The sequence below is a fragment of the Eretmochelys imbricata genome, chromosome 5 (genome assembly GCF_965152235.1).
Source record: "Eretmochelys imbricata isolate rEreImb1 chromosome 5, rEreImb1.hap1, whole genome shotgun sequence".
Taxonomy (NCBI): Eukaryota; Metazoa; Chordata; order Testudines; family Cheloniidae; genus Eretmochelys; species Eretmochelys imbricata.
In genome coordinates this window covers 38,599,119-38,616,045 of record NC_135576.1, presented here as the reverse complement: position 1 = coordinate 38,616,045, position 16,927 = coordinate 38,599,119, and the positions used below count along the sequence as shown (strand labels likewise).

Here is a 16,927-nt window from a genome sequence, read left to right as displayed (position 1 = left end):
GAAATCAAGAATTTTGCATGATTTCTTCTTGAATAGACACAATCTTTCTTCAGGTATGCTTGATATATTTTTTTTGACTTGTTTAAGCCATCTATGACTGTGGAGTTTGGATTTCCAGTACCCAATCATGCTCAATATGCACTAAAACAACTTTCGCTTTCCATCTTTATTTTTCAGTATATTTAATATCCTGGGAGCTCCCTCTGGTGCACTTGCCTTAATGCTGCTTTGCAAATATGTCTTCAGCTGTAATGGTGTAGGTAGGGGTGAAAAAGAGGTGAATGTAGGTATGTTCCTTTTTTTAATTGAATCAACAAATACTACACAAGTTTTGGGGACAGTAGTCACCTTTATACTTTATGTAAACTGTTAAATTGATCCTTTTTATGGTGACTTTCAATGATGCAGTACATAAGACCATTACTGAAAGATGTAAAGGGTAGTCTTCCATTTCTGTTTTATAGGAGTGGAGAAAATAAGTGAGTAAACTCTGACTAAAACTTCCAGGCACATGGTCAAATGCCTAAATTGCTCATGAAATTAAACCACCAAAAATATGAACATATTAAGTACAGCCTAATGCAAGAGAATACTTATCATTTTGTAATGGCAAATACCTATGGTTTATACATCAGTCTTCACTGATTGCCACAATTTGAGGCTTCAGTGCTGTTGGGTGTTATATTTCATTGTGGTGTGTAAAAGCGTTGACACCTGTAGGTTCTGCAGTTTCTGGAATCTGAGCAGTTGCATTTAAAGTTGCTCAGAAAAAAGACCTGCACCTCAGATGGCTGGCTGACATCTGGGAGGATTGTGGCAGCTCTTTCACTACTGGTGGCAGTGTGGGTGGCACTGTCTCCAGTCACCACTTCAACCGTAAACTTCTCTGGGGCGTTGTTTCCCTCTTTTCCCACCCCCTCCCACATCCAATACTCTCAGCTGAAGGCTTCACTAACCCCAAAGGTCAGTCTTGGTTTGCTGTATCTAGGGTGCTTGCTATGAATAATTAATCAGATTAGCTTTAACCATCTCAAAGCCTGAGGTGGTCCGTCCGTTGGCTCCACAACCCAAAAGCGTGACTTTGCCTAAAGCTGAGTTCAATGCTATCAGGAGGAGGTGAAAAAGCCCACTAGTACCTCTTACTGTGAGAGGTATGATAGCCTACTTTACCTTCCTTCCAGAGGGGAAGAGGGTAGATCTGGGGTGTGACAATCTTCCCTCACTGTACAAAATGCTGGTACCGTTGTTTATTCTTAGACTGCCAGGAGTTGGCTCTATCAGTCTCATTTCCTCATAGCCAGTGCTTCTGCCTGTTAATCACTCTTCCTGAATCTATGGCTTCAGCAGGGAGGGCAGCAGTGGGAATGCTGAAACAATGGAGATGAAATGGAGGTTGCTTGGAAAAAAGGCGGGAGAGAATTATAGGCAAAGAGACCGTAAGAAAAGCACCACAGACATGGTCATTTAAAACTCTAAAAATGATGTAATAGTTGAAATACCAAAATGTTACATTAGTAGTGAGGGTATTAATTATATTGCTTATAAGACATACTACTAGAGTTGTGACATTTGTGTGGAGGAGGCTTTTGTTGTCTGTAGTTAGAGTTCATGCCCTTCTTTGGATACTGCTAAACCATCCCTGCCAAGGCTTTGACATGTCTCTGGTTTATAAAGATTCTTTTGAAGAGGGATTCTGGTGATGGTGGTTGTGACGTTAAACCCCATATTCTTCATGGAAATATGGTTGTGATATGAATATGGTACGACTAAGATATACTTTATGCAAGATGGCTCATGTAAGGTATCATTGGAAAGGTTATGATTTACTGAATGTGTTTATCCAATTTGTATGCATGTATCATTTTTATATCTGAAGCTGGGAATATTGACCATGTCTCTGTATTTCAAATGTGCTATGTTGGATGAGGCCAAACAATGGTAGTGGCTTCTTGAAGAAATGCACACAAGCATAAGGATCACCCCAGGAATTGTGTGCAATAGAAACCTCTCAGAGATAGCACTACACAATGGGAACTGTTTAACCCAGGTCACAGCAAAAAGCTTTCCAGCAAGTGGGGGGAAGATATAAAAGAGGGACAATGACAACAGGAAGGGTCCTCACTCTCCCTACAACAACACACCTGAAAACACCTGAGGAAAAAAGACTGAACTGTGAGAAGTGATGGTCCCAGGCTAAGATCTTTTAGCCTGTGTATGAAAAGCTGGGAAAGCGAAGGCAACTTGTGCCTTAAGAATCTGCCAACCTGTTTATCACTCAGGATGAGAATTTGTTAATTTGTATCTTACCTATCTAGTGTGTTAAGCTCAGTCTGTGGCTTTTGTTTATTTACTAAGGCAATCTGCTTTGTTCTGTTTGCTATCTCTTTAACCACTTAAAATTCACCTTTTGTAGTTAATAAACTTATTTCTTGTTTATAATAAAACCCAGTTTATGTAATTTCTAACTGGGAGGGCAAGAAGTTGTGCACGTTTCTCTTCACACTGAGGAAGAGGGTGGATTTTTGAGCTTGCGCTGTGCAGATTTTTCTATACAGTGCAAGACAGCATTATTTTGAGTTTATCTCCCAAAAGTGGTGGGCACGTGAGTGCTGGGGGAGTCCTCTCGCAGAAAGCTGACTTCAGTTTGTGACTGCAGCGGGGTGTGGCCCTACCTGTGTGTGTGTGCTACAAGAGGCCAGAGAGCCTAATTCAGCAAAGCAGGGAGAGGGAACCCTGGCTGGTTGAGCAAGAGAGGCTCAGTGAAATTCCAGTATATCAGGTGGCACCCCAGAAGGGGGATCCAACCTGTCACAGTGACGTTTTGGGAATGGGTATGTGTGTGTGTTCGTTTGTTCAAAAACGCTTCCCCATATAGGATAACCTGCACCCTGAAAGGACTTTTATCTTGCATACTGCTCTTCCCCCCCAAGATGCAGGTGCAGAGAACCTGCAATCTACTCAGTATTGGCTGAGTCGCTTGCACTAGCTAGTTGAGCTTTGAAGAAAGCCTTGTCAACAAAACTGAAGGGAAGAGTGTGTGTGTGTGTGAGAGAGAGAGAGAGAATCCCCTTGAAAATCAATGAAAATGTTTGATCAGTTGGAGGAGTGGGTAGTGAATTTTGGGGAAAATTTCTGTCACTCTAGTTAAAATGTCCCCCTCCTGTAGGAGACAGGCCTAAGTTCCTTGTTAGCTGGCACTTCTTGGGGAGCTTCCCCTTGGTTGTAGGGACTGTGCATGGGTGGTCAGGCTTAATGGTTAGTTAGGTTCCAAGCCAAAGATGAGAGACAGAGTCAGATGTCAAGCTAGGGGTCAAAGTGTTGGGTATAGAATCATAGAATATCAGGGTTGGAAGGGACCTCAGGAGGTCATCTAGTCCAACCCCCTGCTCAAAGCAGGACCAATCCCCAATTAAATCATCCCAGCCAGGGCTTTGTCAAGCCTGACCTTAAAAACTTCTAGGAAGGAGATTCTACCACCTCCCTAGGTAACGCATTCCAGTGTTTCACCACCCTCCTAGTGAAAAAGTTTTTCCTAATATCCAACCTAAACCTCCCCCACTGCAACTTGAGACCATTACTCCTTGTCCTGTCCTCTTCTACCACTGAGAATAGTCTAGAACCATCCTCTCTGGAACCACCAGAGAGTAGGAGGGTAGGATGTGGGAGCAGGGACCTGGAGTGAGGCAGGTACCAGGAATACATAGGAGTCTGGGTTAAGGAGGACAAGAACCAGGAACAGCCAGAGAGGCGGGAAGGCAGGGCTCAGGAATCATGTAAGTAGGCAGAGTCTATAGTAGCAGCCAGCCAGGGATTCCTGTAGTTGCTTGGACAACTTCCTGTGACTCTTCACGGTTTAAATAGAGCTTTCCAGCTAATTTGTGGTGCTGGATGTTTTTTCCAGTGAGGAACTTTGAGGGTGGGTCCTTTTGTGAGCTAGCTCCCTTCTCTAGTTGTTCAGGTGAGCTGCTTGGTAGTGTCCATGTGCTGAGCACTGCCTGGGGACCCGTAGGCCTGGGTTCAAGCCCATTATCCCTCACATTGGCTGGACACATTCTTCCAGGGTCCAGTTCCTCACCTACACTGGCTAGGGGATTGAGTCCCCACTTCCTAGGGACTATTGAGTTAGCCCTTCTGGGGGCTCTAGGCCCATATTAACTCCACCCACTACCTCTGAGAGTACTCCCAAATTTGTCCCAAGATAATGGGATAGGCCAGTCCCACTACCAGGATCATAAGAACGGCAATAGTGGGTCAAACCAAAGGTCTCTCTAGCCCACTATCCTCTCTTCCGACAGTGGCCAATGCCAGGTACCCCAGAGGGAATGAACAGAACAGGTAATCCTCAAGTGATCTGTCGTCCATTCCCAGCTTCTGGCAAACAGAGGCTAGGGACATCATCCCTGCCCAGCCTGGCAAATAGCCATTGATGGATCTATCCTCCATGAATTTGTCTAGTTCTTTTTTGAACCCTGTTATAGCGTTGGCCTTCACAACATCCTCTGGCAAGGAGTTCCACAGGTTGACTGTGTGCTGAGTGAAGAAATACTTCCTTTTATTTGTTTTAAACCTGCTGCCTATTCATTTCATTTGGTGACCCCTAGTTCTTGTGTTATGAGAAGGAGTGTAAATAACACTTCCTTATTTATTTTCTCCACACCAGTCATGATTTTATAGACCTCAATCCTATCCCCCCTTAGTCATCTCTTTTCCAAGCTGAAAAGTCCCAATCTTATTAATCTCTCCTCAAATGGCAGCTGTTCCATACCCCTAATCACTTTTGTTGCCCTTTTCTGAATCTTTTCCAATTCCAATATATCTTTTTTGAGACGGGGCGACCACATCTGCACACAGTGTTCAAGATGTGGACGTACCATGGATTTATATAGAGGTAACATGATATTTTCTGTCCTATTATCTATATCCCTTTCTTAATAATTCCCAACATTCTGTTTGCTTTTTGACTACCGCTGCTCATTGAGCGGATGTTTTCAGAGAACTATCCACAATGACTCCAAGATCTCTTTCTTGAGTGGTAACAGCTAATTTAGTCCCCATGCACTCACCAAGGCCACTGTTCTGCAGTGCTGGGCATTCCATCACACTAGTCTAGTCATAAGGGACTTGGCCTCTGGCTGAGCCCTAGACAGTCTGCCTCCTTCCAGGGTTGTCAATGAACACAAAAAAGAAACACAAATGAATAATCCCACAGCCTGAAGAAAGAGCACCTTACTAAACATGTTCCTGTTAAGCTGTGGTCCCATAGATTAATATAGGGAAAATAGTCCCCTCAAGTAGGTGGATCAGCATCAAGCCCTCTCTTCTTCCAGGGAGGTGCTGCTGGGCAGTGGTCATCTGAAAAGCTCTTGCCTTCAGTCAAACCTCTCTCCAGGAGCTGGAGACTGGGGTTCTGCTCTCCTTTCTGGTCTGCCACCAACAATACTATGTCTTTCCCTTTTAAGTTCCTCCAAATCTGACATTTCTTACAGGTGTTGTGGGATGGGGCTACCTAAACCCATATTAGCTCATTAACCCTGTATTGCCCAGTGTGAGATTTGTTATACCACATCACAGTTCACAATTATTGGATCGCTTTTTCGTATTAGCTACAGCTTTCCTTCTGCTTACCCAGAAGGAGTTGGAATCTAGACTTTCTTCCTGAACGCTTCAAGTTTCTCCAGCTCTTCTACCTTCAGGAGAAAGCCCTCCACAGAGAACTAGTCTTACCTCCTAGGCTCTTCTCTGTTTTTACATGAGTTTCATGTTTTAAGATTTGATTTATTTAATCATTACTGTAACAAGCCTTTTTAAAATTCAGATTTCCGATGTTATGAGTAGCTCATTGTTCAGTTGTATGATTGTGACACAAGCGGTAAATCATACAGTTGACTTGATTAAAGAAAAATAATACATTTTTATTTGGTTTTTGAAAGTAAAACACATCAAGACTGGACAGGCAGGAACCTTTCCCAAGCTGCCGTAAAACAAAGTGCATACACTATAGCAGGGGTGGGCAAACATTTTGGTCCGAGGGCAACATCTGGGTTTGGAAATTGTATGGTGGGCCATGAATGCTTATGAAATTGGGGGTTGAGAGGCTGAGGGCTCTAGCTGGGGGTGCAGGCTCTGGGGTGGGGCCAGAAATGAGGAGTTCAGGGTGTGGGAGAGGGCTCCCGGCTGGGGCAGGGGTTTGGGGTATGGAGGTGGGGTGAGGGCTCTGGCTGGCAGTACAGGCTCTGGGGTGGGGCTGGGAATGAGGCGTTGGGGGTACAGGAGGGTGCTCTGGGCTGGGACCAAGGGGTTTAGAGGACAGGAGGGGAATCCAAGGCAGGGGGTCGGGGTGCAGGCTCCAGGCAGTGTTTACCTCAGGCAGCTCCCAGAAGCAGAGGCATGTCCCCTCACCAGCTCCGTTGCAGAGGTGCAGTCAGGTGGCTCTGCACACTGCCCCGTCCACAGGCACTACCACAGCAGCTCCCATTGGCCATGGTTCCCAACCAATGGGAGCTGCAGAGCCCCTTGTCTGACCCTATGCATAAGAGCTGGAAGGGGGACATGCCGCTGCTTCTGCGAGCTGTGTGGAGCCACAGCATAGCACAGATCCTGGCAGGAGTTTGAGGGCCAGATTAAAATGTCTGAAGGGCTGGACGTGGCTCCACATCACCTCCATATACGTGCACATAACAAAATTTATGAGGCAGGGGTGGGACTGAGGGGTTCGGAGTGTGAGAGGGGGCTCAGGGCTGAGGCAGAGGGTTGGGGTGCAGGAGGGGGTGAGGGCTCTGGGGTGGGGCTGGGGTTCAGGGGTTGGTGTACCTGGGGCTACAGCAGGGAGAGAGGACTCCCCCTAGCTCTCTCTCCCACCACAGCAGCACCTGGGCTGGAGGGGAGAGGCACCTCTCCCTGCTGCAGCAGCTCCGGGGCTGGGGCCATGGGATAGGCGCCTCTCCTCTGGATGTGGCAGGTCCGGATTTCGGCTGAGTTGGGGCGCCTTTTCCCTGTTCGCAGCAGGTTTGGGCTGGGGCTGGGTGGGGGTGCCTCTTCTCCATCTGTGGCAGTTCTGGGCTGGGTTGGGGCCAGGGGAGGGGCCACGATTCCCCGGCTGGCAGTCCTAGAGGAGTGCAGGAGAGGGGCTGGAGAGGAGAGGAGAGGAGTCAGCGCTGCGGCCTCAGGGCCACAGCACAAGTGAAGTGGAGGGCCAGGCCAGTGGGGCTCCTGCTGAGTGTGGGCCTGGCACCATCATAAACCTGGTACTGGCCAGGCTGGGTTGGGGCCGGAGGAGGGGCGCCTCTCCCCGCCGCGACATCTCTCCCACTGCAGCCCTGAGTGCCTGCACAGTGCTTAATAGGCTGCTGCACAGCTGTGCAGCTTAGAGGGAACTTAGGTGATCAGCAGCTGCGTCTGAGCACCTGGGTTACCCTAGCTCAGGTGTGAGCAGCCACTGCAAGGTCACACTTGAGTTACTATGTTCTGACTGGTGCTTCGTTGATCTGTGTGTATCAGTGGGAACATAATCCAGGGTTCTTTGTACTGCTGTATGGTTGATTGTTTCCCAGTGAATTGTGGAAAAACTTGTCTTTCCTTCTGGGAACACAGAGAGGGATTTGGGAAATCATTGGAGGACTGTCAGCATTCGAATGACTTGCGTTGTGTCCTCACTGCAAAGGGAATGGGTTACCAGCTCACGTGAAATCTTTACTTGGGTTTTAGATTATAGACCAGTGATTCTCAAACATTTTTTACTGGTGACCCCTTTCACATAGCAAGCCTCTGAGTGCAACCCTCCCATCAATTAAAAATGTTTTTTTTTTATATATTTAACACCATTATAAATGCTGGAGGCAAAGCGGGGTTTGGGGTGGAGGCTAACAGCTCGCGACTATCCAGGTAAGAACCTTGTGACCGCCTGAGGGGTCCTGACCCCCAGTTTGAGAACCCCTGCTATAGCCTCAGATAGCTCGTGATGAAAGAACCACTAACCTAGAGAGATGAAAGAACCACTAACCTAGAGAGAAAGTGTTTTGTATGTGAATGAGAAGGATCTCAGGGATAACATCCAAGGAGCCCAAATTATCCCTTCAGTGAAGATGTAATCTAAGAGGTGCAAATGAGTGACAACCCACCTGATTCAGTAAGAAAGCAGAATCCACTTAAACCTTTCCTAGCAGGATCAACATCTCCTAATGTGGAGAAGTATTCAGACATACTAGATGTATATATGTGCACCCACATATCAAGTAATGTAGAAAGACACAGGTTGAAAATAGTAAATATAAAATTGCACAATATTTAGAAGCTTTTTTTTTAAGTGTTATCTTTAATGTTATTTAGGTTTCCTCCTTCCTCACCACTGAAACCATATCCAACAAGGCCTCCATATAGAAAGGAAGTAATTAAATTTCCAGACTGGAATGTTCCTGAAGCAGGCACTTCCCAAGAACACATCCCAGTGAAGCCTTTCATGATGGTAAGATTTCTTGTTTCCAGTTTCTAAAATATTTGATATTCTGAAGGGAAAATAGGTAATGGGAAGGGATAAAATAAACTAACAATCTTTTCTTTTTTGATGTATAGTGTTTGGCTGTAGAAAAATTGAAAGAAATAGATTTTTGTTATGTTGAGTTTTTGCTTAAAGGAAGTCATTGTTCTTTCATTTTTAATTATAGTTCATTGGTTGTTTTGATTTTTCTCTCTCAAATGGGTTGCTTTCTCATTTGATTATTTTTATGTTCACAAATTACATTACAGAATTTACCAAGTACATAATTTAAAGGATAAATTCATAAATTTGAGAGGGTTCAGAGAAGAGCTACAAGAATGATTAAAGGAGTAGAAAACATGCCTTATAGTGATAGACTTAAAGAGCTCAATCTTTTAGCTTAACAAAGAAGGGTGAGTCCATAAGTATCTACATCGGAAACAAATAGTTAATAATGGGCTCTGCAGTCTAGCAGAGAAAGGTACAACACGATCTAATGGCTGGACATTGAAACTAGACAAATTCAGACTGGAAATATGGCATACATTTTTAATAGTGAGAGTAATTAACCATTTTAACAATTTACCAAGGGTCATGGTGGATTCTCTATCACTGACCATTTTAAAATAAAGAGTAGATTTTTTCTAAATGATAAGCTAGAAATTATTTTGTGGACGTTTTATGGTCTGTGTTATACAGGACACAATGGTCTCTTCTGGCCTTGGAATGTATGAATCTATATATTTGACATTTAACTCATGTGCTAATGTATTGTAAAACAACAACAAATTTGCTTCATTCCAGGATAAAATGGTCATTTTGTTGGAATTGTATCGCATGATTGTTTCACTTGAAGGTTGCGCGACCGTATTGGTTTTTTAAAACTCTTATAAAGCTACAGTTTTTATGGCTTCCACATACTTGCTCACAATAAATGTTACTCATGGAGGAATTCCGCACCACTGTGGAATGCAGAATTGCCTGTTTTCCTCGCAGAATTTCTGGCCGCCACTAGGGGCCACTGGACTACGCGTAGCCCAGCTCGCAGTGAGCAGAGCGCCCAGACTGGCTGGGCTGGAGGCTGCACGCTCTTTGATCCTCATTCTCCCAGGGACAGGAGAGTGCCCGGGAGACCCAGCCAGCTCTAGCAAAGGGTGAGGAAGGTCAGGGCCAGGCCACACCGCACCATGTCCTCTGGCGGGACAGTAAAGAAGTTGGGGAGGAGTAAAGGCTCTGGGTGTCCTGGTGTCTGGGCCGGGGACTGCCCTGCAGCTGGGCTCTGGGGGGAATGGGAATGCAGGTGTCTGGGCTCTGGGGGCCCCACACTGCTCTCTCCAGCAACTCCAATTGGAACTGGGTTGTTTGCAGGGGTTTCTTTAACTCTCTGCTCCTGAGGGAATCTTTGTTCCTGTTGTCTGTTTTGTTGACATACTTATTGACAGGTATTTTGAAATAAAATACCAAAATAATTGAAACTGGAGTGATTATATTGTGTTATTTTGACAAATAAAATATGCAGAATTTTCCAGAATTTTAAAATGTAGTGCACAGAATTTTTAATTTTTTGGCACAGAATTCCCCCAGGAGTAAAATACGCTGCAGCTATAGAGAGCAGTTGTGTTGGATTGTTTTGCTGTGTGAACTTGGAGGATCTCTCTGTTTTAATCCTTACCTGATCCCAGCATTTCCCAAACTGCCTCCCAGACTCCACATCATAAACATGAAACCAATTGTGCTCTAGCTTGCATCCCTGACATATGTTGTTTAAAGGCCTGAGCATTTTACTTTATGCATCTTCGTGTCTCCAACCCTCCTCTGGGCTAATCCTGTGTGTTTGCGCAAGCACACACTCCCCATGCACACTTTGGAAATAGGTGCAGATTTTGATAATATGATAATGTCTTTCTTACATGTTTTGATCAGTGAAATTGTTAACACTGTTGATATTTCAACTGTCGTTGGCATCTAAGTTATCATCCCTTGAAATTAATGGCACAGTTCAGGCCGCAGAGCAATTGTTTCAGGATTTCGTAAACACAGTCAGAGATCTCTGCTACTTTTAGCATGTTAGCTTGGGCAGAGTTAGCAGTTGTACATCTACTCAAGCTGGAAATTACAACTCCCAGCTGCAGCGCAAACATAGCCAAAAAGCTAATAGAGTTCAACCAATGCAGTATGGGCATGGCGGTGCAGGCTAGCTGCCTAAGCACAGCCCTGCTTGAGATCCTAGGTATGTACTTGGGTGGCTAGCCTGAGCTGCTGTGGCCACACGGCTATTTTTGGCATGCTAGCTCGAGCAGAACTAGTGTCTGTAAATCTTCCCGAGCTGGGAATTAAACCTCCCAGCTGCAGTGTAGACTTATCCTTCGAAGGTTTTCTTTGCAACCATTTATAGCTACACCTTTTTTTTATTTATATATATATATATATGTAATATAAAATTAATCTTTAAGACGGTGGAGAGCCATTGAGAGGTCTATGCACACACTGCTGCACCCTGCCTCCTCCCCCCCAGTCCGCTGCCCTACCTACTGCCTTTCTTCCATTAGGGTGCACCTTTCATTTTGAGAAATAATACCTAAACCCATGCTATTGAGGCCATGTTTTTTACTCACCATTCTTCTAATCAGGGGCTAGATGGAGTTCCTTCTGCTGTTAGTCAGTAACATGGCTTAACTTGGTTACAGTTTTTGGATTTATGCAGAGTAGGACTGCCAACTTTTCAAGTTCTGCTCCTCATTCCCCTTCAAATGTCAGCAGTCACTCAAATAAGCTAATGTCAATGAAACAAGCTATATCAGCCTGTTCCTTAAAGAAAGACAGGACAGGCATGCCAGTTGCTCTTGAATGCAGTGACAGGATGATAGCATCTTCAGTTTAATTCCTTTTTAAAGAACTACCAAAAAAATCTTGAGGCACAAGAGGAAAAGGCACATCCATTTGGAACTTCTGTAGTGGGTGGGAGATGTATTGTGAAGCAGGGAAGGTGGCAGATTAGCAAGGTCAGTGCATGCAGCATCACCCTCTGATGTACCTAATCAGATAAACTCATTCGTTACTGAAGTATGTGAGACTCATAGACTTTAAGGTCAGAAGGGACCATTATGATCGTCTGCTCTGGCCTCCTGCACAACACAGGCCACAGAATCTCACCCACCCACTCCTGTAACAAACCCCTGACCTATGTCTGAGCTATTGAAATCTTCAACTCGTGGTTTAAAGACTTTAAGGTACAGAGAATCATAGAATATCAGGGTTGGAAGGGACCTCAGGAGGTCATCTAGTCCAACCCCCTGCTCAAAGCAGGACCGATCCCCAATTAAATCATCCCAGCCAGGGCTTTGTCAAGCCTGACCTTAAAAACTTCTAAGGAAGGAGATTCCACCACCTCCCTAGGTAACCCATTCCAGTGTTTCACCACCCTCCTAGCGAAAACGCTTTTCCTAATCCAACCTAAATCTCCCCCACTGCAACTTGAGACCATTACTCCTTGTTCTGTGATCTGCTACCACTGAGAACAGTCTAGATCCATCCTCTTTGGAACCCCCTTTCAGGTATTTGAAAGCAGCTATCAAATCCCCCCTCATTCTTCTCTTCCGTAGACTAAACATGCCCAGTTCCCTCAGCCTCTCCTCATAACTCATGTGTTCCAGTCCCCTAATCATTTTTGTTGCCCTCCGCTGGATTCTTTCCAATTTTTCCACATCCTTCTTGTAGTGTGGGGCCCAAAACTGGACACAGTACTCCAGATGAGGCCTCACCAGTGTCGAATAGAGGGGAACGATCACGTCCCTCGATCTGCTGGCAATGCCCCTACTTATACATCCCAAAATGCCATTGGCCTTCTTGGCAACAAGAGCACACTGTTGACTCATATCCAACTTCTCGTCCACTGTAACCTCTAGGTCCTTTTCTGCAGAACTGCTGCCGAGCCATTCGGTCCCTAGTCTGTAGTGGTGCATGGGATTCTTCTGTCCTAAGTGCAGGACTCTGCACTTGTCCTTGTTGAACCTCATCAGATTTCTTTTGGCCCAATCCTCCAATTTGTCTAGGTCCCTCTGTATACTATCCCTACCCTTCAGCGTATCTACCTCTCCTCCCAGTTTAGTGTCATCTGCAAACTTGCTGAGGGTGCAATCCACACCATTCTCCAGATCATTTATGAAGATATTGAACAAAATCGGCTCCAGGACCGACCCTTGGGGCACTCCACTTGATACCGGCTGCCAACTAGACATGGAGCCATTGATCACTACCCGTTGAGCCCGACTATCTAGCCAGCTTTCCATCCACCTTATAGTCCATTCATCCAGCCCATACTTCTTTAACTTGCTGGCAAGAATACTGTGGGAGACAGTGTCAAAAGCTTTGCTAAAGTCAAGGAACAACATGTCCACCACTTTCCCCTCATCCACAGAGCCAGTTATCTCGTCACAGAAGGCAATTAGATTAGTCAGGCATGACTTGCCCTTGGTGAATCCATGCTGACTGTTCCTGATCACTTTCCTCTCCTCCAAGTGCTTCAGAATTGATTCCTTGAGGACCTGCTCCATGATTTTTCCAGGGACTGAGGTGAGGCTGACTGGCCTGTAGTTCCCAGGATCCTCCTCCTTCTCTTTTTTAAAGATGGGCACTACATTAGCCTTTTTCCAGTCGTCCGGGACCTCTCCTGATCGCCATGAGTTTTCAAAGATAATGGCCAATGGCTCCAGTAAGTGACCTGTGCCCCACACTGCAGAGGAAGGCGAAAAACCCCCAGGGCCTCTGCCAATCTGCCCTGGAGGAAAATTCTTTCCTAACCCCAAATATGGTGATCAGCTAAACCCTGAACATGTGGGCAAGACTCAACAACCAGACACCCAGGAAAGAATTCTTTGAACTCAGATCCCACCCTATCTAGTGTCCCATCACAGGCCATTGGGCATAATAGTCAAAGATCAATTAATTGCCAAAATTAGGCTATCCCATCATACCATCCCCTCCATAAACTTATCAAGCTTAGTCTTGAAGCCAGATAGGTCTTTTGCCTCCACTTCTCCCCTTGGAAGGCTGTTCCAGAACTTCACTCCTCTGGTGGTTAGAAACCTTCATCTAATTTCAAGTCTAAACTTCCCAATGGCCAGTTTATATCCATTTGTTCTTGTGTCGACATTGGTACTGAGCTTAAATAATTCCTCTCCCTCCCTGGTATTTATCCCTCTGATATATTTATAGAGAGCAATCATATCTCCCCACAGCCTTCTTTTGGTTAGGCTAAACAAGCCAAGCTCTTTGAGTCTCCTTTCATAAGACAGGTTTTCCATTCCTCGGATCATCCTAGTAGCCCTTCTCTGTGCTTGTTCCAGTTTGAATTTATCCTTCTTAAACATGGGAGACCAGAACTGCACACAATATTCCAGGTGAGTGTTAGGGGGCTTATTCCTTCACCCACTTACTTCCCTAGTTCTTCTCGCAGGAACAGAGAGCCACAATACCCAAAGTCCAAAGGTGCAAACAATTCGATGTTTATTGGGGTGAACTTCCAGCAAGCATGATTCCAGTTTCCTTCCTTAGTGTCCCTCTTCCCAGCTCTGACACCACAGAGCCTTACCTGTGTCCCTGTTCCCATTCCGGCCCTTAGCTAAACATGATTCCAATTTCCCCACCCCCATTCCCTGTTCCCATTTCACACACCCACCCACTTCCTGATTGACTGCAGACTATATAGTAAAACTTGAGTTCTGCTTAGCTATACCTTAACCAATCATTTTCCTGAAATTTAACTAACCAATCCTGACATACTGTAACATGATTATGTACCCAATTATATCCCACCACCTTAATTAGTTTACACCCAGCAAAATTAATTATACAGCAGGCAGAAACAATCACAGAACCAGACAGAGACCATGCAAATAAGCAATAGCAAAGTGGGAACTATAATGACAAAACAATACAGAAGTGAGGATTTCACATCCCAGCTATTGATAAGTGAGTTCTTGCCAGACAGGATGCTATCAAACTAAGTTTCCTTTTACATTTTCTAGGCACTTCCCTTTCTCTGGAGGCGATAGGCATTATCAGGACAGGATTGTATTCCTAACAGCCCAATAGCACCTTATTTCAATATGACTAGTTTGGAATGTGAGGATGTGACCGGTCGCTTCCCAGCTTATGGCTGCTTCTGTTGCTTAGCCAAAGATCTTAGCCTAAGCACAGGGCCTCAGACTGTCACAGTAAGAGAAGGACCTTACACCGGCAGACAGTGATTTTGATTCTTTCTTTTATACCTCTATAACTAGCTAAGTGATAAGAATACACCTAAATTCTTAGAGATAGGCCTTTACAGACAGGCCTGAATATCTATATCCTAACAATGAGGTCTCACCAGTGCCTTGTCTAACGGTACTAACACCACTTTATCTCTACTGGAAATACCTTGCCTGATTCATCCGAAGAACGCATTAGCTTTTTTCACAGCCATATCACATTGGCGGCTCATAGTCATCCTGTGATCAACCAATACTCGAGGTCCTTCTCTTCCTCTGTTACCTGCAAGTGATGCATCCCCAGTTTATAACAAAAATTCTTGTTATTAATCCGTAAATGCATGACCTTGCACTTTTCACTATTAAATTTCATCCTATTACTATTACTCCAGTTTACAAGGTCATCCAAATCTTCCTGTATGATATCTCTCTATATTGGCAATGCCTCCCAGCTTCGTGTCATCCGCAAACTTTATTAGCACATTCCCACTTTTTGTGCCAAGGTCAGTAATAAAAAGATTAAATAAGATTGGTCCCAAAACCGATCCCTGAGGAACTCCACTAGTAACCTCCCTCCAGCCTGACAGTTCACCTTTCAGTCGGACCCATTGTAGTCTCCCCTTTAACCAATTCCTTATCCACCTTTCAATTTTCATATTGATCCCTATCTTTTCCAGTTTAGCTAATAATTCCCCATGTGGAACCATATCAAGTGCCTTACTGAAATCAAGGTAAATTAGATGCACTGCATTTCCTTTGTCTAAAAAATCTGTTTCCTTCTCAAAGAAAGAGATCAGGTTGGTTTGGTACGATCTACTTTTTGTAAAACCATGTTGTATTTTGTCTCAATTACCATTGACCTCAATGTCCTTAACTACTTTCTCCTTCAAAATTTTTTCCAAGACCTTGCATACTACAGATGTCAAACTAACAGGCCTGTAGTTACCTGAATCACTTTTTTTCCCTTTCTTAAAAATAGGAACTATATTAGCAATTCTCCAGTCATATGGCACAACCCCTGAGTTTACAGATTCTTGCTAATGGGCTTGCAATTTCATGTGCCACTTCCTTTAATATTCTTGGAGGAAGATTATCTGGGCCCCCTGATTTAGTCCCATTAAGCTGTTCGAGTTTGGATGTGGTAATATCTACCTGCATATCCTCATTCCCATTTGTCGTCCTACTATTATCCCTAAACTCCTCATTAGCCTCGTTAAAGACTGAGGTAAAGTATTTGTTTAGATATTAGGCCATGCCTAGATTATCCTTAACCTCCACTCCATCCTTAGTGTTTAGCGGTCCCACTTCCTCTTTCTTTGTATTCTTATTTATATGGCTACAAAACCTTTTACTATTGCTTTTAATTCCCTTTGCAAGGTCCAAATCTACATGGCTTTTTGCCTTTTTCACTTTATCCCTACATATACTGACCTCAATAAGGTAGCTTTCCTTGCTGATCCCCCTCATCTTCCACTCCTTGTAGGCTTTCTGCTTTTTCTTAATCACCTCTCTGAGATGCTTACTCATCCAGCTTGGTCTACAACTCCTGCCTATGAATTTTTTCCCCTTTCTTGGGATGCAGGCTTCTGATAGCTTCTGCAGCTTTGATTTAAAGTAATCCCAGGCCTCCTCTACCTTTAGATCCATAAATTCTTCAGTCCAATCCACTTCCCTAACTAAGTTCCTTAATTTTTTAAAGTTAGCCCTTTTGAAATCAAAAACCATAGTCACAGATCTATTTTTGTTTATCCTTCCATTTAGTTTGAACTGAATTAGCTCATGATCACTCGAACCAAGGTTGTCCCCTACAACCATTTCTTCTACGAGGTCCTCACTACTCACCAAACCCAAATCTAAAATGGCATCCCCTCTTGTTGGTTCAGCAACTACTTGGTGAAGGAATCCGTCAGCTATCGCATCCAGGAAAATCTGAGCCCTATTATTATTACTAGCACTTTTCCTCCAGTCTATATCTGGGAAGGTAAAGTCTCCCATGATCACACAATTCCCATTAGTATTTACTTCATTGAAAACATTAAAGAAGTCTCTATCCTTATCCAAATTGGATCCCGGTGGTCTATAGCACACCCCAAGCACTATCCTAGGGGATGCTCTAGTAGCTTTTTTCCCCAATGTGATTTTTTGTATCCATTCCATCACTTCTTATTTCTTTACAGTCTACCTCATCATTGATATACAATGCAAC

The 16,927-nt window shown here is 44.4% G+C and overlaps 1 protein-coding gene across 1 annotated transcript in view; it reads left to right on the top strand.

Moving 5' to 3' along the window:
- Positions 1-16,927, top strand: part of DEPDC1B (DEP domain containing 1B) — a 63,333-nt gene that overhangs the window by 16,296 nt on the left and 30,110 nt on the right. Inside the window, exon 3 of the mRNA XM_077817275.1 lies at positions 8,326-8,461. Within this exon, the coding sequence (XP_077673401.1) occupies positions 8,326-8,461 (136 nt within the window). The remainder of the gene's footprint in view (positions 1-8,325; positions 8,462-16,927) is intronic.